Genomic DNA, 25,646 nt, shown 5'->3' with positions numbered 1-25,646 from the left:
GCTCTTCTTGCTCTTTTTCTATGTCATGCTGCACCACTATTTTCCTTTTCCACATTCTCTTCCTGCATTCCAAACAGCACACCAATAATATTCTGTGCTCTCCACCATGCTGTCACCCTTCACACCCTCGCCTCCAAGCCTCGCTTCCTAGACATGGCTCTCTCTTGTCATCAAGCAGTAACTCTTCTTTTTTTTCTCTATTACTCATGTCCCCTGTTTACTGACTTAATAAAATGTTGTTCATCATTATCAATGTCACTTCAACAAGTGTTCTCCCCTTGTGGTCTCAGACGTAAAAGCTCTCCTCCCCCACCATCAAACTTACCCACTGCATCTAGCAACTGTACCCTGTCCCCACCATTATCCTGCATGCTCCCACATGCGACGCTAGATTTTCCCCTACTTCTACCCTGCTCCTGCTACCACTCCCCCTTTCCCAGCCCCCCAGCACCCACAGACTACTTCTCACATCAGGCGCAGCTGCTGTATACTGTCTAGCCTCCACAGGCAGAGACAGTGGTCATGTGTGTACAAACTGTGATTGTTCTTGTGTGAATATGTGTGTGTTTTCTACTTTAGGAGAAGACCTTTTAGCTGAAAGCTCAAATGTACAGCAGTCTTTTTGTTGTGCCTGTCTGCAACTCAGTATCTCCTCTATATGATGAGTAGTAATCTATCTTTTTCTTAATATTATAATTATCCATCCTGGATTTTTCATTGTTTGATTTTAATCTTGGCATTAGTCTATAAAAGTGAACTGTAACATTACAGAGAAAAGAAATAAAAAAACAGTGCATTTTCAATTTATTGTCATTCATGGCTAACAATTAACTGTAATTTCAGATTATGATAAGCAATATTGAGGAAGTTTCCAAAAAGACTGTGCTATTACCTGAAGATTAGTATTTAGGAAGAAACATTCATGCATAAAAACTGCCAGTAAGTCAATTTCTTGAGAATGACTGTTATATTTAATTAATATTTCATTGTATTTAAATTCCTCTTCCTCTGCCCCCCCCTCCCCACACTACTTGTTCAAATTTAAGTAATAATTGACTAATGACAAATACAAATATGCTATTCTATTCTTATTTTCTTCTAATAATAATGCTAAATATTATGAAAGGAAAATTCATAAAAACTATAATTTAACAAATGATAATAAATGCTATTTCAAGAATTACACTGTTGAATAAAATTGATGAGTACTAGAAAGAAGAGGAGGGAGCATAAATGAGCATCATCAGAGAAGAATGCTGGGTTTTCCATTTTGGGCAAAGATGAGAATGATATGAAATAAATTGCTTCATTTTTTATGTTTATACTACAAGAACATGTAAAGATAAAACAGATGCAAAAGTAAAAACAAAATATTTGGAAAACTGTGGTTACAATTAAACGACAAATATTATACGGGAAACATGTACTGAACACAGGCTTCATTTAGAAACATATGTATCAACACCATATGGAAAATTGCTGCTAATAAATTTAAATACGTAGAGAACTGATTAAGTCAAATAGATCACATACCATTGGAGGCAAAACAGGAACTAAGAAATTGTATTTGATAAAAACTCATGACACACTGTTACAACAAGAAGCTCATATAACTTCAGGCAGAGTGAAACATGTAATGGTAACTGGAACAGAGATGCTGCAAGAATCAGACAGTCATATGTCAACAAATGAGGTGAATAGGAAGACCTGCACACAAATTAAAAGAAAATGTACAGGGAATAGTTGAGACCACATAGGAATGAAGTTGATGAAGAACACAGGGAAATTAAGGCACAATAAACAATACAAAGAAATAAATTTTACAGTTGCTTGGAAGAACAATACAATCCCTAAGTACATTCTTCGTTTAATCTTTTTTTTTTTTTTTTTTAAAAAAAAGATTAGGCTCATTAGAAGAGACAAGTTAAAATGTGGCACAACTAGCAGTTACAGAATATTCAACAAATATTTGGAAGAATTCTAGCAACAAATCATTTCAGCATAATTTATGGTCCAGTCACTAAAGCACCCTCCTAATTTTTAATGTCAGATAAGCAGAAGGCTGCCACCAACACCTAAAGCAGGAAGTTCATGGAAGAAAAGAAGAGAAAAACCATACTGTTGTCATAAACTTTACTATTTCTATAAATCACTACATTTATAACAAATGAAAAGAAAAGAGATTCTGGTGTACATAAATTTATTTTTTTAAATAACGTAAAATCCAGTATAGAATACCGACAATATTATGAAAAGCTGATGACTCACCTAAAGGCAGAAGTGCTGCATAATTGACAATCTATGCACACAAAAGGCCAGAGCTTTACTTTGCTAGATTCTGGAATGGAATTCCTTTCTCAAGCTGTAGGAGAAACATGCACACAAACAATCATGCACACACACATATTCAGATGCACATGTCTGTCTCCCTACACTGTGCTCATTTGACTGCCAGCTCTTTCCTGGCCAACGGTGTGTGTACTGGGGTAAGGTGGGAGTACAGTGTGGGGTGGGATGAATGATGGAGAGAGGTGGGAGGCAGAGAAGGGGTTGAGGGGAAGCATCTAGCAGCTTGTGAGAGAGTGGGGAGCCATATGTGGGTCAGCTGGGGGTGCAGGTATAGGAGGCATGTGACAAATGGATGAGCAATCAGTTTCACAGATTGGGGCATGAGATGGCAGCACACAACTAGCTGACAAGTATTGTGTGAGGGGAATGGGAAAGGGGTGGCGGACGCGCACGCACACATATGCACACACGCACGCGCACACACATGCACACACACGCACGGATCCAGATGGCTCCCATAACCTCCCCGCATCCTTCGCTCTTGTAACCTCCCTGCATTTTTTGCTCTCATAACTTCCCTGCATCCTAAGCTCCTGTGACCTCCCTGCATCCTTTGCTTCAGTAACCTTTCTGCATCCTTCGCTCCCATAGCCCCCACCACCCCACCAAATAGTGTGTGTGTGTTTACACCACCCCTTTCCCATTCCACCAACCCAATACGTGTCAGCTAGTTGTGTGCTGCCATCTCATGCCCCTGTCTGTGAAATCGAGTGCTCAGCCATCTGGCATGTGCCCCTATCTAGCCCATGGACAGCTCCCCACTCTCCCATGAGCTGCTAGATGCTTTCCCCCAGCCCCTTCCTGCTTCTCTCCATCCTTCACCCAACCCCATACTGCACCCCCGCCTCATCCCAGTACACTCACCATGTGCCAGGAATGAGCTGGCAGTTGAATGAGCACAATGTATGGAGACACACACACACACACACGTGTGTGTGTGTGTGTGTGCGCGCATGCTTGTGTATGTTTCACCTACAGCTTGAGAAAGGAATTCCATTCTGAAAGATAGCAAAGTGGAGCTCTGTACCTTTTATGTGTCTACCTGCCGACGACGCAGTGCTTCTGCCTAAAGGCGAGTCATTTCATTTATTCCTAAATAATTCATTATTTTCAACCAGAACCTTTTGTACATTTATATTATGAAAAGGATAGATTGTTATCACCATATAGTGGAGATGTTTGAGTTGCAGACAGGCACAACAAAAAAAACTGCTAAACAAGTAAGCTTTCAGCAAAAAGGCCTACTTCTGAATTAAACAACAAACTCACGCACACATTCACACAAACACTACTCACACACGTGACCACTGTCTCTGGCTGATGAGGTCAGACTGTGAGTAACAGCACATGATGAGAGAAGCAATCTGGTTGGTGACATAAGAAGACTAGGGTGGGGAGGGGGACAAAGACAGTGGTCGTGTGTGTGTGTGTGTGTGTGAGTGTGTGTGTTGCATTTGCACGAATGTGTATGTGCGTATGTTATCTAATTCAGAAGAAGGCCTTTTGGCTGAAAGCTTACTTGTTTAGCAGTCTTTTTGTTGTGCCTGTCTGAGATTCAACATCTCCACTATATGGTATCGATCTATCATTCCCATAATAATGTCTTTAATTTATTTTTTTAGATTTTCTTCTATAACTGAAAACTTACATGTACATAAATGAGCTACACTGTAAAAATGGCCAGCAAAATAGATAATGTAATTCAAAAAGAAGCACTTTCCCCCAAAATTACAGGCATTTTTGCTTATAAAGTATTCATTGTCATCTTATATATTTACCACTACTTATATAATGGGATAGATGAAGATACAGTAACCACCCACCCAAAAGTGGGGGTGTTGAGCAGTAGAGAGGAACAAGTACACCTGAAATATTTGTGTGTTGTTACATCTTTTTCAATTACATTATCCATTTTGCTGGCCATTTTTACAGTGCAGCTCATTTATGTACATGTAACAAAAAAAACTATATATATATATATATATATATATATATATATATATATATATATATATATATATATATATATATATAGAGAGAGGGAAACATTCCACGTGGGAAAAATATATCTAAAAACACAGATGATGTGACTTACCGAATGAAAGTGCTGGCAGGTCGATAGACACACAAACAAACACAAACATACACATGAAATTCAAGCTTTCGCAACAAACTGTTGCCTCATCAGGAAAGAGGGAAGGAGAGGGAGAGACGAAAGGATGTGGGTTTTAAGGGAGAGGGTAAGGAGTAATTCCAATCCCGGGAGCGGAAAGACTTACCTTAGCGGGAAAAAAGGGGTATACACTCGCACACACACACATATCCATCCGCACATACACAGACACAAGCAGCAAAATGTCTGCTTGTGTCTGTGTATGTGCAGATGGATATGTGTGTGTGTGCGAGTGTATACCCCTTTTTCCCCCTAAGGTAAGTCTTTCCGCTCCTGGGATTGGAGTGACTCCTTACCCTCTCCCTTAAAACCCACATCCTTTCGTCTCTCCCTCTCCTTCCCTCTTTCCTGATGAGGCAACAGTTTGTTGCAAAAGCTTGAATTTCTTGTGTATGTATAGACAAGGACAAGGGTTCCACGACCGCGGTACTTGATTGTCGGGAGTATGTGGCTGAGGGACTGCGTCAGCTTTCAGACAACACTACATACAAAGTTTGCCAAGGTAATCCCATTCCTGATGCCCAGGTGGAGCTTCAAGGAATCCTCAGAACTTTAGGCCCCCTACAAAACCTTTCACCTGACTCCATCAACCTCCTGACCCCACCGACACCCCGCGCCCCTACCTTCTTCCTAAAATTCACAAACCCAATCATCCCGGCCGCTCCATTGTAGCTGGTTACCAAGCCCCCACAGAACATATCTCTGCCTACGTAGATCAACACCTTCAAACCATTACATGCGGTCTCCCATCCTTCATCAAAGACACCAACCACTTCCTCAAATGCCTGGAATCCTTACCCAATCTGTTACCTCCAGAAACCATCCTTGTAACCATTGATGCAACTTCCTTATACACAAATATTGCGCACGTCCAAGGCCTCGCTGCGATGGAGCACTTCCTTTCACGCCGATCACCTGCCACCCTATCCTAAAACCTCTTTCCTCATTACCTTAGCCAGCTTCATCCTGACCCACAACTTCTTCACTTTCGAAGGCCAGACATACCAACAATTAAAGAGAACAGCCATGGGTACCAGGATGGCCCCCTCGTATGCCAACCTACTTATGGGTCGCTTAGAGGAAGCCTTCTTGGTTGCCCAGGCCTGCCAACCCAAAGTTTGGTACAGATTTATTGATGACATCTTCATGATCTGGACTCACAGTGAAGAAGAACTCCAGAATTTCCTCTCCAACCTCAACTCCTTTGGTTCCATCAGATTCACCTGGTCCTACTCCAAATCCCATGCCACTTTCCTTGACGTTGACCTCCATCTGTCCAATGGCCAGCTTCACACGTCCGTCCACATCAAACCCACCAACAAACAACAGTACCTCCATTATGACAGCTGCCACCCATTCCACATCAAACAGTCCCTTCCCTACAGCCTAGGACTTTGTGGCAAACGAATCTGCTCCAGTCCGGAATCCCTGAACCATTACACCAACAACCTGAAAACAGCTTTCGCATCCCGCAACTACCCTCCCGACCTGGTACAGAAGCAAATAACCAGAGCCACTTCCTCATCCCCTCAAACCCAGAACTTCCCACAGAAGAACCCCAAAAGTGCTCCACTTGTGACAGGATACTTTCCGGGACTGGATCAGACTCTGAATGTGGCTCTCCAGCAGGGATACGACTTCCTCAAATCCTGCCCTGAAATGAGATCCATCCTTCATGAAATCCTCCCCACTCCACCAAGAATGTCTTTCCGCCGTCCACCTAACCTTCGTAACCTCTTAGTTCATCCCTATGAAATCCCCAAACTACCTTCCCTACCCTCTGGCTCCTACCCTTGTAACCACCCCCAGTGTAAAACCTGTCCCATGCACCCTCCCACAACCACCTACTCCAGTCCTGTAACCCGGAAGGTGTACACGATCAAAGGCAGAGCCACGTGTGAAAGCACCCACGTGATTTGCCAAATGACCTGCCTACACTGTGAAGCTTTCCATGTGGGAATGACCAGCAACAAACTGTCCATTCGCATGAATGGACACAGGCAGACAGTGTTTGTTGGTAATGAGGCTCACCCTGTGGCTAAACATGCCTTGGTGCACGGCCAGCACATCTTGGCACGGTGTTACACCGTTCGGGTTATCTGGATACTTCCCACTAACACCAACCTGTCAGAACTCCGGAGATGGGAACTTGCCCTTCACTATATCCTCTCTTCTCGTTACCCGACAGGCCTCAACCTCCGCTAATTTCAAGTTGCCACTGCTCATACCTCACCTGTCATTCAACAACATCTTTGCCTTTGTACTTCCACCTCGACTGACATCTCTGCCCAAAATCTTTGCCTTTAAAAATGTCTGCTTGTGTCTGTGTATGTGCGGATGGATATGTGTGTGTATGCGAGTGTATACCTGTCCTTTTTTCCTCCTAAGGTAAGTCTTTCCGCTCCCGGGATTGGAATGACTCCTTACCCTCTCCCTTAAAAACCACATCCTTTTGTCTTTCCATCTCCTTCCCTCTTTCCTGATGAAGCAACCGTTGGTTGCAAAAGCTTGAATTTTGTGTGTATGTTTGTGTTTGTTTGTGTGTCTATCAACCTGCCAGTGCTTTTGTTTGGTAAGTCACATCTTCTCGCGGATAACGAGAAGACAAATGTCTGCTTGTGTCTGTGTATGTGCGGTTGGATATGGGTGTGTGTGCGAGTATATACCTGTCCTTTTTTCCCCCTAAGGTAAGTCTTTCCGCTCCCGGGACTGGAATGACTCCTTACCCTCTCCCTTAAAACCCACATCCTTTCGTCTTTCCCTCTCCTTCCCTCTTTCCTGATGAAGCAACCGTTGATTGCGAAAGCTTGAATTTTGTGTGTATGTTTGTGTGTCTGTCGACCTGCCAGCGCTTTCGTTTGGTAAGTCACATCATCTTTGTTTTATGTGTGTGTGTGTGTGTGTGGTGTGTGTGTGTGTGTGTGTGTGTGTGTGTGTGTGTGTGTGTGTGGGTGGGTGGGTGGGTGGGTGGGTGTGTGTGCGCCAAAGAACAAAGTAAGTTACCAGAAAAGAATCTAAAAAAAAATATTACAAGATAGAAAGAATTATACCAGATCTTGTAATTTTCTGACATTAGTTTCAAGTTTCATTTATGCTAATGGGCTCTATCCCTTAGCACACAGAAGCAGGAATGAAGAACAGAAAATAATACTGAATTATAGCAAAAATTAAGCATTTATCACTTACTCCTGCATGCTCCATTAATAAATAAATTGGATTTTAACTTTTGGAGCCTTGGTTTTCTTCTGTAAATTTGGATTTATTAATTTTCAGACAGCTAAGTTTTCTTGGTGCTAACATTAATACCAAAATTTCAGAGGTTACTAAAATTGAAAATTAAAGCTCACCTCTTCCTTGCATAGTGTTGGTAAAGAAGATTCTGACCCACTGGAACTTATGGCATTGCAATGCTCTTGTTCTTGTGCATACTGCTTGGGTGACTGACGGTTAAGACTGAAACAATATTTTTTATAAGCTTACACCTAAATAAAGTCCATCAGTATATTAAGTCTTTACAATCAGAAGAAGAAAAGAAATTCTGTTTAAATGCTGCTCTTCACACAATTTCTGGAATGTACATATGTAAAAGAATCAGCAGCAGAATGTATGACAGATATTATAAAGTGATGAAATTCTTTTAAATAAGATATATTTGCATCATGTCATTCTAGGTGATTTCTGTATACAAATACCATAATTACATCGAAGTTCAGAATGAGAATGAGAATTTTATTGTCTCACTACATATAGACAGATTTGCATCAGAGACTGATGTATTTGGTATTAAACATATTTGAAACATTTGTTACGGATGAATATGAAAAAATGATTCATAGAATACAATTTGTAGTTAACGTACCATATGCTACTACACTTGTTATATCACCATTTAGAAATTCCTGCAATGCATAATAGCATTTTTCTGTTACTGAATTGTACAGTTCTTCTTCATTGTAAAATGTAAACTATCATGGTCAGAAAAGTTACAGTTAATAAATTGTTCTGGGATATTATGCTGCGGTCAAATTGATTTTGCCTTAAAACCCAATGTTACATTCCCATCTGTGGAGGACATTTTTGAGGGGGCTGGTAGCTGCTTTAAATATCCGATTCACACTCTGGCTCCCTACAGACTATAGTAAAAGTTTGCTTCCACATGATTTCTCACAGTGGTGTGATGTCACATATTTTGAACGCATGAGTACAATTGGCTGTTGTCGACTGCCATTGTCTGCGGTTGCTATCACCCCATTGTAGAAGACTGGTACACAACTTTTTTGTCACCGGAATCCAAATGTCATTCAATTTCATGCTCTCCTTCATCCATCTATGACTTATCTACAAAATTTCAATTCTCTTTCAACACTTTTCATACATGATGCCACTGTGATGATCAAAACAGACAGCATGGAACAAATGTCATCAAATGTCATAGACTCTCTAAATCATTTTGATACCCACATGGTTTCATCTAAATGGCATAAAATTAAACTTTGAAAATCCAATTATATAATTTAAAACTAATTAACCATGAACAAATAAATTGCCAAACTCTTCTTCAAGATAACAGCAAACTCCTTGGTATGCATCTGGATAAAAATCTTTTCTGGGTCGTAGATAAACTATTAGACATTACAGTAAGTATTTTAGTATTTGCAATGTCTGTATTGTCCTTTTCAATGAAGATGAGTATAAAAAAGCTAGCATACCATTCATATTTTGAATCAGTTGTAAGATATGTAATTATTTGTTAGGGAAATGCATGTTAATTCCACAGGAAACATAACTATAAATATATATAATGCAAAACCTAGAGACTCATTTTACCCATTACTGATAAATCATAGCATATTAAGTATTCATTCTCCATTCATTTTTGAGTTAATTTGCTTCATGCACCAAAAACCAGCATCATTTGAGGAAATACATTTCTGCCATACATATAAGAGGAAGAATAACACAAATTCCATGCTCCTTCCTCTCAAGTTAAACCTGCATGCCCAAGACTGCACAGTACATGTACATGAACACCTATAATAAATAACAGGGCAGAAATATCCACAGTATGGAATTAGGAAGGCTGAAGAAGAACTCAATGAACATAATGTTCCAGGCTATTATGCAATAGCTGAATGGATTTCACCTTAAAATCCAATGTTTTGTCCCCTTCAGCAGAGAAAATTTTCAAGAGGGATCATAGCTGCTTTGAATGTCCATTTCACACCATGGCTCACTACTGACTACAGCAAAATTCTGCTTCCACGTGCTTCCATGCAGTGGCATGACGTCACATGCTTTGTGTGCGTGAGCACAATTAGCCATTGCTGACTGCCATCGTCCATTGTTGCTATCATCTCATGGTGGGAGACTGGCACACATCTTCTTCAGCACCGGAATCCAGATGTCATTCAGTTTCATGCTTTCCCCTTCCTACTGAAATTCCTGGGGTGTTTTACAATTCTCTATAGCCTTTCTGTACAACCTTTCATGGCATCTACTTGTGGCTATCAGTACTTGAGTCCTTTCAAAATAAATGCAATGGTCTCCTGCTGCAAAGTATGTTGTGCAACAGCTGATGTGTCAGTTTCCCCTCCCCTGCAATTGCTCTTGTGTTCTTCAATTCATTTTTTGTCCATTCTTTTTGTAGTACCCACAAACACTCCCCACAACTACACAGAATCCTATACATTCCTGCTTTTCCCAGTGGCTGGTGAGCATTTTTGACCGATTTTGGGTGATCTCATTATTTATGGGTGGGTTTGTAGAGTATCATGATGTTCCGCTTTTTCAAGATTTTTCCTGTGCGGTCAAGTGCCCATAATGAAAGGCAGGAAAACTTCCAGTTTCACTGACCCTTAAGCATAGCTATGATTTCTACATGGTGGTCTTAACACTCTTTCCACCTCAGCAGAAGAATAACCATTCCCGAGCAATGCATTGGTGGGATGTTTTAATTCTGTGTCAAGCAGCTCTGGTTCACAGATTTTCCTTAGGCTATCTGCCAATGTTTTTATGATGCCTCATTTTGTTGTGGGTAGTGGTTCAAATCCTGGCAAAGGTAACAGTCTGTGTGCAGGGTTTTTGGTAAACCTTGTGGTCCAAGTTGTATTGTATTGTATGGAACTGGGGACCTAGAAATGACAGAGAGGCTTCATCCCCGCCGTAGCTCACAGTACTACACAACCCCACAACAGTCCACTCACCCTACTGCCACTCCACACCAAACCCAGGGTTATTGTACGGTTCGGCCCCCAGTGGAACCCTGGAACTCCCCACCCCCCACCCCGGGGATGTCTCGCACCAGACGCGTGTAACCCCATTGTTTGTGTGGTAGAGTAATTATGGTGTACGTGTACATGGAGAAAGTGTTTGTGCAGCAATCGCCGACATAGTGTAACTGAGGTGGAATAAGGGGAACAAGCCCACATTCGCCGAGGCAGATGGAAATCCGCATTAAAAACCATCCACAGACTGGTTGGCACACCGGACCTCCACACTAATCCATCGGGCAGATTTGTGCCGGGGACCGGCACACCTTCCCGGCTGGAAAACAGTGCATTAGACTGCACAGCTAAGCGGGAAGGATGTGGCCCAAGTTACTATTTTCTTCCTTGAAAACTAGCACATCAAGAAAATTCAATCTTCCCCTGTCTCCTTCTCCATGGTAAACTGAGTCTTTGGATTGATTCCATTGAGATGTTTGTGAAATCCATTAAGTTCCTTCCAGACATGGTGCAATAAAACAAACATATCATCCACATACCATAACCAAGTATTTAGTTTCTTCTTTGTCATGTCCAGTGCCTGTTCCTTGAATTTTTCAATAAAGAAGTTCATTGTAACTGGGATTAAGTGGCCCTCCATAGTGACACCATCTGTTTGTTCATAGAACTTATAATTCCAAGAAATAGTGGTCGTGAGGCAATATTTAAACAGTTTTGCAATATCAGGAGGGAAAAATCTTGGGTATGTATGTTTAACTTCAGAGGAGGGAGCATGGAATTTGTGTTATTCTTGTATTTATATGTAAGGTGGAAATGTATTTCTTCAAAAGTTGCTGGGTTTTGGTGCCTGAAGCAAATTAGCACAAAAATGAACAGAGAAGGAATACTTAACATTCTATAATTATCAATAATGGACAATATGAGTCACTAGGTTTTGCATTACATATATTTATAGTTATAGTATTAACATGCATTCCCTAAAAAATAATTACGTATCTTACAACTGATTCAAAATATGACTGGCATGCTAACTTTATTGAACTCATCTTCATTGAAAAGGACAATACAGACATTGTAAATACTAAACTACTTACTTTAATGCCTAAAAAGTTTATCTACGAGCCAGAACAAAGTTTTATCCAGATGCATACCAAGGAGTTTGCTGTGATCTGCTTTCTGCAGCTCCTCTTTCATTATGAACAGTTTGGCAATTTATTTGCTCTTGATTGATTAGTTTTAAATTGTATATATATTTTTTTAAAAGTTTAATTTTAAGCCATTTAGATGAAACCAGGCAAGTATCAAAATGATTTTCAAGGTTTATGACATTTGATGAAATTTGTTCCATGCTGTCTGTTTTGATAATCACAGTGGCATCATCTGTGAATAGCACTGCATGAGAATTGAAATTTATAGATAAGTCACAGAAGAAGAAAAGAATTTAGCCCAAAACTGAACCTTATGGGACTACCTGGAAAACTGTTTTCCACTGTGAGAATTCCACATCAGAACAACACTGTTTTCTGTTTGAGACATATAGCCTGGTAACAACTGAAAACATTTTCCCTAATGCCATGCCTTTCACGTTATAGAGCAGTAGTGCGTGTTTCACACCACTGAATGTTCTATGTAGTCACTTATTGAGTGTATAGTCATGTTTGGTTTTGTGAATGATAAATTGTTTTTTTACAATGAATCTGAACTTTTGCATGAAATTTTGTGTTTGTTCAGCAATAACTTTTTCGAAGAGACGGAAGAAAGTAAATTGGGTTGTAATTTCCCGTGTGATCTTTTGAGTCTAGTATATAGAGGCATCACCTCTGCAGAATTTCTGAGGAGCAGCCTTTATCTAAAGATTGATTTGGAGTTACAGCTATTTTATTAGAAGCTCTTTTATTAATTTGTTATATAGCCCATCCTATCCTATAGCATTGCTATTTTTTTAAGGACTGCATTGCTTTCTACACATCTTGCATTGGTATTTGCTTATAACTAATTAAATGGTTAATTTCTTCTGACCTGTATCAAGGATTTTTACTTTGTCTACATAATAACACACACCACATCAACGAAAAGTTATCAGTCATTGTGAATGGGTATGCACGGATAATGTACACTGGCAACACATAATATCCTGTTGCATCTGGATTCTATCCCCACCCCCAAAAGCAGTTTTTCAGAAGTACACATGTGGGAACTGGCATTACATGTCCTTGGTTCTTGCATTAATTTATGTTAATTTCTTCAGGCTCAGCATTTCTTTTCAGTAACTATTTCTTTCTTCATTCTTGTTTAGTTTTCGATATCTATTATTTTCTGACCTGTGTATCTCCCGTCCCTTCATCCCCACTTGTCTACCACGTATAATGCAGTTAGCTTTCCATTCTTATAAACTCTTGCATGATGTTTTGTCACTAATCTCTGTCTTTCTTATTACTGTGTCTTCTAACTTTAAACTCTCAGGTTTTCAGATATTGTCTGGCGCAGTCCACAACAATCAGTCTTTCCTTCTCATCCTGCCCAGTAAGTCTCTCCTGACAATGAGTTCTGGATGACTTTTTTGTAATTATCCCCATTTAGTAAATCTTACCAGTCCTTTTCTTTCACCACTCTTCTTTCCCCTTCAACCCCTCTGCCAAAAACAGCCATTGTCTCCAATAGCTTTGAACATTTTCTTAACTTCTTTATGTGTTTTCTCCCTCTGCTGCTTGGTGAGTAGACTTTTTTTCCTATCCAATCATATTATAATAATACATGTTAATGACTAGTAATTGTATCAACTAAATGAAACACTTTTTTACCTTGTTTCACAAAATTTTGTTATTTCTGTGCAACCTGGTTTCAAGTTATGATCGCTAACCTCATAGCCCGAAACCTAGGTCTCACAGAAATAATCAATGATTGTGAAACACAGCAAAAAGTATTTCAGTTAGTTAATATAATATAGAATGTTTCAGTAATCAATCACTTAAAACACATGTTAATAATTATAGCAACATTATTTTTGCAATTAAATGGATTTTATTTGAGAATGTTGACCATAAGAAGTTCTGTCAACTTCTTAAATGATTTTTAAAATATTTATCAAGAAATATATTACTTATGACTTAGAATGTATGCAATTCTCAAGCAGACATCTTCAGAGTCCATCTGCTACTGAACTTTTCATCCACGTTGGCAAAGAGGTATACAAGTTACAGGAAAAATCTCCACAACAAAGTATGAACCATAAGTACATTTTTCAAACTATTGTGGCTAAGTCCAAATGCGATACCCTTCTTGAAAACAAAATGATTCATTTTAATGCACATACTTATGAGTATAACTAATAACAAAATATGTGCATTCAATTTACACTGCATCTACTTCTATATCTACCAATATTCTTCAAACTTTCCTGGCAGAAATCTGATTTATTAACATGTATCAATATTGTTTCTGATTGATATGCTATTACCTGCAACAAAGGCATCTATACAATCTGTAATGTCATAATGTCACCTGTTTCATGTGAATAATACTTGCCTTGGAGCATAGGCCACAATAGCTCACTCAGTATATACACTGGAGGGTACTTCAACAAATAAATCACTAATAAATATATAAGTATCTTTTAACAATTAGATTCATCATATTTGAAGTGACTACACTCTCACACCCTTTCCCATAGCATTTAAAGATACTTTGATGTCTCTGAGCAATTCTTTCCACATCCCCTATCAGAATTCTGTCCACTTCGCAATCACAGTATTCTAATTTTGTTTTTAATTCCCTCTATCATTTTCCTCCTGCATTACATTTTTTTCCTTTCTCTGTTCTCTCATTAATCTTTTGTAACTTTTGCTAACATTTCTATTTTTTCTTCTGTATTTTGTCTTTTGTTCTTATCTGTATTCTGCCTATTTTTATACTCACTATACTCTAATTTTGTTTTTAATTCCGAAACTATTTCACTACCATTTTCCTCCTGCATTATGTTTTTCCTTTCTGCATTCTCTCATTTGTCCATAATTCTTGTTTACATTCCTATTTTTTTCCCTTCTGGTTTTTGTCTTTTTCCAATGTGTATCAAATTTATACTATGCACACAACTTTATGATGGCAGAAACTTTTTATTGAAGCATGTTTTATAATTTCTTATCTTTCCATTCAGGTATGGAATATGGAAACAGTTACTGCTTGTCTGAATCTATGGCAACTAAAATAGGTTCTTGAAAATTATTAAAAAGGATTTTGTGAGGTACTATCTTTTATTACCTACTCACCACCTTTTACACATTACAATAATAGAAATTCTTCTATGAAATAGAAGGAGTTGTCAGAGAGAAACTTTCTTGGTATGTTATCAAATTTCACTTTGCTGTCTGCCTGACATTTTACATCACTCGGTAAATGATCAAAAATTTTTGTTGCAGCATTATGCATGCCTTTTTGTACTAAAGGCAACCTTAATGTGGAGTAATGAATGCCATTTTTCCTTCTGGTATTGTTTTTGTACACCCCATTGCTCCTGTTGAACTGTAGTGGATTATTTGCAACAAACTTCATGAAACAGTAATCAGAATGCCCAACTCCTTAAACAGATGTCTACAACATGGTCATGGGAGAGCATCACAAATTAGTTTCACAGCACATTTTTATGCGATGAAGATTTTCTTTCTTAATGATGAGTTACCCCAGAACATTATTCAATATGACGTAATTGAATGAAAATATGCAAAATCTGTCAACTTACTGATTTGTCTCTCTCCAAGATTTGCAATGATTCTAAGTGTAAATGTGGCTGAATTAAGTTAATTTAGGAGTTCCAAAATGCGTTTTTTTTTCCTATTTAAACTCTCATCAAAATAGACCTCTAAGAATTTTGAATTTTCCACCCTATTTATTATCTCCTCATTCTGTGTTACTCCTATCATTGATGTAGTACCTCTAGATGTGCAGAACTGAATATGTTGAGGATTTTTAAAATTGAGGGTCATACCATTTACAGAAAACCAATCAATGATACTTTTAAGAACTCTGTTTACCATTTCTTCTATTTCTGTGTGTGTGCTTGGATTGATTACAATACTAGTGTCATCTGCAAAAAGAACTAATTCTGCTGTTTACCAGACACAAGATCAATTACATATATGAGAAATAGTAATGGACCTAAGACTGAACCTTGGGGAACCCCATATGTGATTTCTCCCCCCAGTCAGAATTACGTCTCTGGACTATTTTGGTTGGATTACTAAGTACACCTTTCTGCATTCTTTTGGTTAGGTATGACATTGTCCACTGGTTGGTTATACCATCAATCTCATAAAATGTTATCTAGGAGAATCGTATGGTTCACACACTCAAATGCCTTAGAGAGGTTGCAGAAAATGTCAACTAGTGCTTTTTTATTATTTAATGCTTGCAAAATCTGGTGAGTGAATATATAAATGGCATTCTCAGTAGAGCGGACTATCTGAAACCCAAACAGTGACTTGCTAGGGATACTATTGTTGCTAAGGTGGGATACCATTCTAGAATACATCACTTTCTCAAAAATTTTGGAGAATGATGTCAGCAGTGAAACAGGTCAGTAATTATTGACATCTCTCTTATCAGCTTTCTTAAAGATGGGTTTAACAACAGCATATTTCAGTCTCTCTGGAAAAATGCCTTGAGTTAGTGATGCATTACATATTTCAGATAAGACTGTGCTTATTACATGATGATTCAATTTTATATTGTGCCCCTCCATATCAGTATTTTGTAAGTGATATCTTTCATAGATAAACTGCAGCTTTCTTATATCATAACAACTAATCAACATCTACCATTTGCCACATACACAACTGAACCTATGTGGTTGCTCCATTTTTTATACCACACATTATTATTCCAAGATATTTGTATGACAAGACTGACGGTAGATGTGACTCAATAATCCAGTAGTCTAATTACAGTAGTATTTCCAAATTTTTGGTTGGATAATCCACCCTCATATAAAACCAGATCATCTGTTCAAATGGTTCAAATGGCTCTAAGCACTATGGGACTTAACATCTGAGGTCATCAGTCTCCCAGACTTAGAACTACTTAAACCTAACTAACATAAGGACATCATACACATCCATGCCCAAGGCAGGATTCGAACCTGTGACCATAGCAGCAGCGCAGTTCTGGACTGAAGTACCTAGAACCGTGCAGCCACAGCGGCCGCCCACATCATCTGTGAGAAGTTTCGCAGTACAATTAATATCACCCACCAATATATAACATGAAGCAGCAACTGTGCCATCACTTGCTGCTTCAGCCTATCAAGAAGTCTGCAATCGCTTTACAGACCTGGTTAAACATTTCAAAGAAACATATTTATTGTAGTTGATGTTAGTGTGACAATGAAACAAAAACTTTTCTACAGTCTAGAAATGCTGAATCTACCTACTTACTTCTATCCATGACTCTTTGAATATCAAGTGTGCACAAGGTGTCATTCTCATTATTGGTGCCTTTGGTCTATGCTGATTATCTTGGAGTAGGGAATTTTGTTTCAGATAGATGATTGTGTTTGAACTCACAATATGATGAAATCTGCTACAATCGGAAGTGAGTGCTTGAGAACAGTAGTTTTTTGGGGCCAGTGACTTTTTTATTGATAGTTGTGATACATGCTCATAAATACCCCAGCACATAGTTGAACTGCTTTTCAACACAACTAGTAGTGACTATTACATTAGTCATTTCTGTGAAAGCACAATTCAGTGCTGGAAATATTACTTGTCTTCCCTTTGGGAATGATAATTTGAAGAAAGAATTCAGCATTACAATTTTTGTTCTGCTAGAAACTATTTTATTTCTTGGGCCAACAACAAGTACCTGGACACTGAGTTCTGGTCAACTGGTAACCATTTCATATGCCCAAAATTTCTCTCTGCAATACAAATTTGCTGTCCTTTTGCTTTCTGGTAGGAAAATACATTTTGATTGATGTCTGCCTTCATATTGTTCTGTGCTTTACTTTCCATTTATTATGCAGCACATCCTGTTTCTTGACATAATTTTTGCCCAAACTGTTTCATACACAAACACAGTTCTTAGCTCAATTCATTAACATTTTATTTACTTCCACAACTGGATTATACTAGATGTGGTCCTCATCTTCACAGGAAAGGGAAGGGTAAACTGGCAATACTAACAGCAGGAAATATAATGGGGAGACATTGACGTAAGTGGTACAATACTAGTGGTTTCAGGGGTCAGGGCAGCACCTATTTAGGCTAGAGAGGACAGAGAGAAAACAAGTTTTAAGAGACTGAAACAAATTTTCAGTTTGACAAAGAAACTGAAAAGTACATTCTAGCATACCACAACTATACAAAAGCTTTTATCTGAAAATCTTTGGGGATCACCAAAGATTTTATTTCTACTTAACCCTTTAACTGCTCTGGACATGTTAACGCTCGCGCCTTTGTAATGTGTTTACGCGTGCCACCAGACGTTCTACCTCGTACTCTGAACATGTCTATGCATAGACACATTCAGAGTACTAGGTAGAAGGACTGGTGATGCGTGTAAACATGGTCAGAGCACACAGGGACAGGTACAAAGGCATGCGCGTTAACATGTCCAGAGCAGTTAAAGGGTTAATTGTATTTTTGTCAGTGTACAAAACTGGCTACCCTTATTGCTTCAGAATATTCAAGGACTGAACTACTGGTAGTTATCTGCATTGAGTGTTGGCCAAGTCAGTTGGCCCTTCTATACATCGTGTGACCACTGAACAGGTGTGCATTAGCACCTTTTTTCAATACAAATCTTCACAGTGTGTACACTATACACAGTTCCTGACATACTCATTAACCTCATTTTTCTGTCCTCTTCACTAGTATGTTTCTATCTGATAAGATGTTGTTATGCATTTCTCTCAGGACTTCTTCCCTTACTTTGTTGGCAAAACTATCTATGTCCCTAACTTTGACTCCCTACACAATAATCCATCATACATGTAAACTGTTGCTTCTTGCTGTACTGTTTACACACCACATTGGTTCTCTGTGCTGTTTGTCACTTAGCTAGGTCTTGACCTAGTGAATTTATCACTGCTATTTTCCTGCATTTCTGTGCTTCATCCCTGTTTTGTGGATTACTTCACACTCAAATTCACTGAGTTTTAATGCCAATCTCGTCAGTCTACTTGATGGGTCCTTGAAACCTAACAACCACTTCAAAGCAGTATGGTCCATCACCACCTTAAAAGTCCTTCCTTACATGTGACACTGGAAGTATGTCACACCATACACTAGGCTAAGCATCTACCTTTCAATCATTGAACAGTTTTTCTCCACTCCATTCAACTGTCTTGGTAGGATGTTCTTGCCCGATGACCTCCTGACTCAAAATGCACCAAAGAGCATGGTTTGATGCATCACACAGCAATGTAAATTCGCTCTGAAAGTCTAGAAACACCAACATTGGCCTTGATGTTAACACTGCCTTCAGTCTGAAAATCTCTTTGACACTCTTCAGACCAAAGAAACTTAATACCTTCCTGTAACAACTGTGTAAGTAGCCATGCTTGGCCCGTAAATGCTTTCACGAATATTCTATAACAGTTTGCAAGACATAGAAAAAAGTGTAAGTATTTCCTTGTTCCTGGAACCAGAAAATCTTGCAATGCCTGAAACAATCTAGGATCAGTCTTCACACCATCCTTACTAATTACATGGCATAAATAAGTGAGTCCTTCCCTTAGTCATTGACTATGATCCTGTAGAAATGCTGAAAACATATGATGTGACCAAAAGTATCTGGACATCCCCAAAAATATACATTTTTCATATTAGGTGCATTGTGCTGCCACCTATTTCCAGGTACTCCATAACAGTGACCTCAGTAGTCATTAAACATTGTGAGAGAGCAGAATGCGGTGGACTTCGAACGTAGTCAGGTGATTGGGGTTCACTTGTGTCATACGTCTGTACACGAGATTTCCACACTCCTAAACATACCTAGGCCCACTGTTTCCAATGTGATAGTCAATTGGAAACATGAAGGGACACGTAAAGCAATAAAAGCTTACACGCCAACCTTGTCTGTTGACTGACAGAGACTGCTGACAGTTGAAGAAGTTCATAATGTGTAATAGGCAGAACATCACACAGGAATTCCAAACTGCATCAGGATCCACTGCATGTACTATGACAGTTAGATGGGAGGTGAGAAAACTTGAATTTCATGGTCAAGTGGCTGCTCATAAGCCACACATCATGACAGTAAATGTCAAACGATGTCTCGCTTGGTGTAAAGAGCATAAACATTGGACGATTGAACAGTGGAAAAAAGTTTTGTGGGGTGACAAATCACAGAGCACAATGTGGTGAGATGGAAGGGTGTGAGTATGACGAAAGCCCGGTGAACATCATCTACCAGGGTGTGTAATGCCACCAGTAAAATTTGGAGGTGGCAGTATATTACATCCACTATGGCACATTCCACCTTGGCATTGATTTTCACTGCATTCACTTTTTCTGGGAATGCCTTTCAGTGTGTCTGGGGTTCCCTCTTGAGTTTAACAGTTACTTATTACCACCCATACCCTTGCAGCTGATCCATGCTACCTCTATTAATATTCTCATTACACCGCCAGTAGTTCCTACCATCCCTACTACTCAGTGGCTGCTGGCTTTGCCCCTGCACATGTCTGTACGCCCACAATTAAAGCATATTACACTTGATGCAAACACATTTCTCTGATCCATACCCCTAATCAAACAATTTCCTCCTACTCCAATGCCAACCTAACTGCTGCATGAAGATCATTAGGCACACCAGTACGCATATTCCTAGACACCTCTGGTACTAAACCATTCAGGAAAGTATCAAGCACACACTGCTCATCTTCCTGTACAACATCTTGCTCACCTCCTCATTATATGCACATTAAGTTTCCTAACCCTACCTGCAAAATCCTCTAGGGCTTCATTATGCCTTTTAAAAATTGTTCATGTAAAAACTGTTCACTTTTCTGCTTCCTATATTTCTATTCTAATCCTTGCCTGAATAGTTCAAGAGTCTTTGTCTTGCAAAGTGCCTCTGTGCCCCATACAAATGACTTTGTCTCTCATGTCAGATGCACTGCTATCTGTAACAGCTGATTATCTGACCACACCCTTATGTCAGCTGATGACAAGACATCCTCTACAAATTTCAACAGCTCCTTAAGAAGCTACCAAAAATGGAGAACCCAGGTTCACAACCACTGGATCTATTCCTGGATACTGTGAATTCGATAATTCTGTCTTCCTTTCCTTCTCTGCTAGATTATTACTTACAAACATATTCTCTGCCCTCAACTCCACCACCTGATTAACCCATTATTGCTTAGGTTCCTCCCCAGTGACTGCTTGTGCCTCTGATTATGTTATTGCATCACCTCTACTCATTTTTATGAACCTAGTACTAGCAATTCAGCAATAACATAGATAGAAAACTCCAGAGCTATTTATGCTACCACAATCACTTCTTTTTCTTGATCATGAGCCATTTAGGCCTCTACACTGCTTTGCCATGTGGCCCAAATGATTACATGTAAAACAAACTGCCACAGAGTTGGTGCAAGGGGCAGAATGCTGAATTAAATTGGACTGTGTACTTTTCACAGGTATTAGTCATTCATCCCTATGATTACTGTTAAACTGAGAGATATCCACCAGCTCTTGTGATCTCACAAAAGTAACTCTGCAGTTGTGCTGCCATATAACTATAGCTCCCATGTTTGTCATGAAAAGAACAGAATAGTTTCATGAATGCCACAATGATGATATTGTCAGCTGCAGTTCAGACATCAAGCAGTAGGAGTTAGTACACCCTCTGCTGCCCACTGTGGTGAGTCAGCCGTCCTGACATCACTCTGTTGAAGTGTTTGCACTTGGTAGGTTGAGTGGTGGTGACAATGGGCTGGCCAAAAGAAATGCTTTTATTCAAGTTTAATTACACATTGCATCAATGGCTCAGTGAGACATCAAGTCCTGGAAGTAACTCAGGGGTCACGGTGACTGGCCCAACCTGGATTCAAACTCATAGTTGCTACTTGTGACGTCTGGTGATTTCCTGATCTGATGCAGTCCTAGCATTGTGGTGGTGCTGCTGAACTCCGACAAAGAATTACCCATGTCTCAAACTTTAGGCTTATTTATAAGGGTCTGGCATGCATTTGTTGCAGCAGAACCTGTCACCCAGTCATGTAGTCCATAAGAAGAGTCTTGCCATGGTGTGGTAACCACAATCCGTCCACTCTGACGAATACTGCTGCATGGTGCAGTTTTCCGCTGGCTGTGTCTAGCACATTTTGCAATCCTTCTGCATCTAAATTTTTCTGACCTACAGGTAACCACACTGCAGCTTCTAGCCTGCAGATGCTATTGCAATACTCCATGGTGGCTTTCTTATCACTTCTTATTAATTTCACTAAAACTGGGTGGCCACACTACAGTATATACACATACTTGTTTGTGGAAAGTGTGTTATTGCCTCTTAAATAAATACATGTTTCAGATGTTTTGACTTATTTATACTCATGGAGACCATTTCTGTTAAGGTCTGGGGAAGGAACATTAACTAACTGAATCAACAAGTATATCTCCACTCATTCCATGTATTCAGTCTTTTTGGTGAATGACTATGTTTTACATAAAATCTCTCAACTATCAATATTTGGTTTAAGCCAATCTTGCTACAAACTATAATGTGAATCATGCTGCATTCCAGGAGTGCTTCAGACTTGTACATTAAAGCAGTTGCAAAACAGCCAGTTGTTTCTCATAACTATGGAGAAGGGGAAAGTCAATTGTGACATCCTTACACTGCTGGTGTAAGCAAATACGAGGGTTGGAACTTAAATAGTGGCAACTATTTATTCACAACCGATACAAAAGAGTTACATGTTTGCACCTGTTACCGTCCTTCAAAGTAGTCACCAGCGCTGTGTAGAACCTGTTGCCAGCGATGTGGAAGGTGTAGTATACCGTTAGCAGAGCCTGTTCTGTTGATGGTTAAATGGAACTGTCTACTGCCTGTCGAATCTCTGGAACAGTTCTGAAGCGAATGCCACAGAGTGGTTCCTTCATCTTTGGAATCAAATCAAAGTTTCAGGGACTTAAGTCTGGGGAGTATGGTGGATGGTGCAGTACTTCCCAGGTCCATTGACCAAACAGAGCAGCCACAGTGTGTGCTGTATGCGTCCACACATTGTCTTCCAAATGATGGGTGGGTTGGGCAGAAAGTGTCGCCACTTCTTTCGCAAAGCTGGTCGCAGGTGATTCTCCAAAAACAAACAGTAACACTGTGCATTGACGGTCTGCCGTGGAGGAATGTAATTCGTTAGGATAACAACATCACAGTCGTATACGAGAATCGCCATAACTTTCACCAAACTGGGGCTCTGATGCACTTTTGACTTTCGTTGCAACCCATAATGATGCCATTCGTTGGATTGGCATTTCAGTTTTGGCTCATACGATATGGTCCAGTCTTATCCAGTGTTACGATACGGCATAAGAAAGCCTCTCCTTCATGCTCATAGCACTCCAAGTGCATCTGAGCAGTGTTATAACGCAAGCATTTCTGGATTCCCATCAATTCATGCAGAACTCATTGTGATGCAATTTTTAGCATGGCCAGGATGTGAAGCACAGTTGTATGTGGTAATCCAGTTTTGTGGATGAGCTCACGAATCGTATAATGTCGATCACTGTCCACTTATGCGGCAACAGCATGCACTTCTTCTTCAGAGATGCTAGGACGACCTGCCAGATGCATGTCTGCCAAAGTCTGCTGACCTTTGTGGAAGGCTTTTACCCAATGTGCCACTGCTCTATATGGCAATGCTGATCCCCTGGACACCTCTTGAAGACCTCGATGACACTGTCATGCAGAACGACCTCTGGCACATTCAATCTTGATCCAATTTCATTGTTCCTGTTTTTAAAACATAGTGACACCATTATGTTAGACCGCTTGCTCACAAGTGACTGCGTTTCCCTTGATTGTGCACATGCTGGTGATGTGGGACGGGCGAGTCCATTTGCTCGGAGGTAAGGTAGGTATGTCAACAATGTGTGCTATCAGCAACAATAATACACTCCTGGAAATGGAAAAAAGAACACATTGACACCGGTGTGTCAGACCCACCATACTTGCTCCGGACACTGCGAGAGGGCTGTACAAGCAATGATCACACGCACGGCACAGCGGACACACCAGGAACCGCGGTGTTGGCCGTCGAATGGCGCTAGCTGCGCAGCATTTGTGCACCGCCGCCGTCAGTGTCAGCCAGGTTGCCGTGGCATACGGAGCTCCATCGCAATCTTTAACACTGGTAGCATGCCGCGACAGCGTGGACGTGAACCGTATGTGCAGTTGACGGACTTTGAGTGAGGGCATATAGTGGGCATGCGGGAGGCCGGGCGGACGTACCGCCGAATTGCTCAACACGTGGGGCGTGAGGTCTCCACAGTACATCGATGTTGTCGCCAGTGGTCGGCGGAAGGTGCACGTGCCCGTCGACCTGGGACCGGACCGCAGCGACGCACGGATGCACGCCAAGACCGTAGGATCCTACGCAGTGCCGTAGGGGACCGCACCGCCACTTCCCAGCAAATTAGGGACACTGTTGCTCCTGGGGTATCGGCGAGGACCATTCGCAACCGTCTCCATGAAGCTGGGCTATGGTCCCGCACACCGTTAGGCCGTCTTCCGCTCACGCCCCAATATCGTGCAGCCCGCCTCCAGTGGTGTCGCGACAGGCGTGAATGGAGGGACGAATGGAGACGTGTCGTCTTCAGCGATGAGAGTCGCTTCTGCCTTGGTGCCAATGATGGTCGTATGCGTGTTTGGCGCCGTGCAGGTGAGCGCCACAATCGGGATTGCATACGACCGAGGCACACAGGGCCAACACCCGGCATCATGGTGTGGGGAGCGATCTCCTACACTGGCCGCACACCACTGGTGATCGTCGAGGGGACACTGAATAGTGCACGGTACATCCAAACCGTCATCGAACCCATCGTTCTACCATTCCTAGACCGGCAAGGGAACTTGCTGTTCCAACAGGACAATGCACGTCCGCATGTATCCCGTGCCACCCAACGTGCTCTATAAGGTGTAAGTCAACTACCCTGGCCAGCAAGATCTCCGGATCTGTCCCCCATTGAGCATGTTTGGGACTGGATGAAGCGCCGTCTCACGCGGTCTGCACGTCCAGCACGAACGCTGGTCCAACTGAGGCGCCAGGTGGAAATGGCATGGCAAGCCGTTCCACAGGACTACATCCAGCATCTCTACGATCGTCTCCATGGGAGAATAGCAGCCTGCATTGCTGCGAAAGGTGGATATACACTGTACTAGTGCCGACATTGTGCATGATCTGTTGCCTGTGTCTATGTGCCTGTGGTTCTGTCAGTGTGATCATGTGATGTATCTGACCCCAGGAATGTGTCAATAAAGTTTCCCCTTCCTGGGACAATGAATTCATGGTGTTCTTATTTCAATTTCCAGGAGTGTAGATTCCACTGCATAGTGCCTCCACAGCAGTGTTGCCACTATTTAAGTACCGTCCTATGTACCTGGAATTTTCTGGCCAATGTACCAATGAAAGGGAAGAGGGATTTTATCTCCCTCCCATAAAAAATTATTAAAAATGGTTTTACAAAGTCATTCTCTTTTCTCTCAAAACATTCAGTACATATAAATAAATGAAATACACAACATGACTTTACTGAGAAAAAAAGTAGTACATAAGAATTTGCCTACTGCTTCTGGGGCATGATCAGTCTGAGTGGTTTCATGCATCCTGCCACAACATTCCCTCTAGTGCCAACCTTTCAGTCTCAGAGTAACAGTCACGTTCAATGTCCCAAAATAATTGT

At 40.5% G+C, this 25,646-nt stretch overlaps 1 protein-coding gene across 1 annotated transcript in view; it reads right to left on the bottom strand.

The window, feature by feature from the left end:
* LOC126457736 (uncharacterized) overlaps window positions 1–25,646 on the bottom strand; it is a 347,274-nt gene that overhangs the window by 25,776 nt on the left and 295,852 nt on the right. The window contains exon 9 of the mRNA XM_050094281.1: window positions 7,870–7,975. Within this exon, the coding sequence (XP_049950238.1) occupies window positions 7,870–7,975 (106 nt within the window). The remainder of the gene's footprint in view (window positions 1–7,869; window positions 7,976–25,646) is intronic.

Source organism: Schistocerca serialis, chromosome 2 (genome assembly GCF_023864345.2).
Source record: "Schistocerca serialis cubense isolate TAMUIC-IGC-003099 chromosome 2, iqSchSeri2.2, whole genome shotgun sequence".
NCBI classification, from domain to species: domain Eukaryota; kingdom Metazoa; phylum Arthropoda; class Insecta; order Orthoptera; family Acrididae; genus Schistocerca; species Schistocerca serialis.
This window is presented reverse-complemented; position numbering and strand designations above follow the sequence as displayed.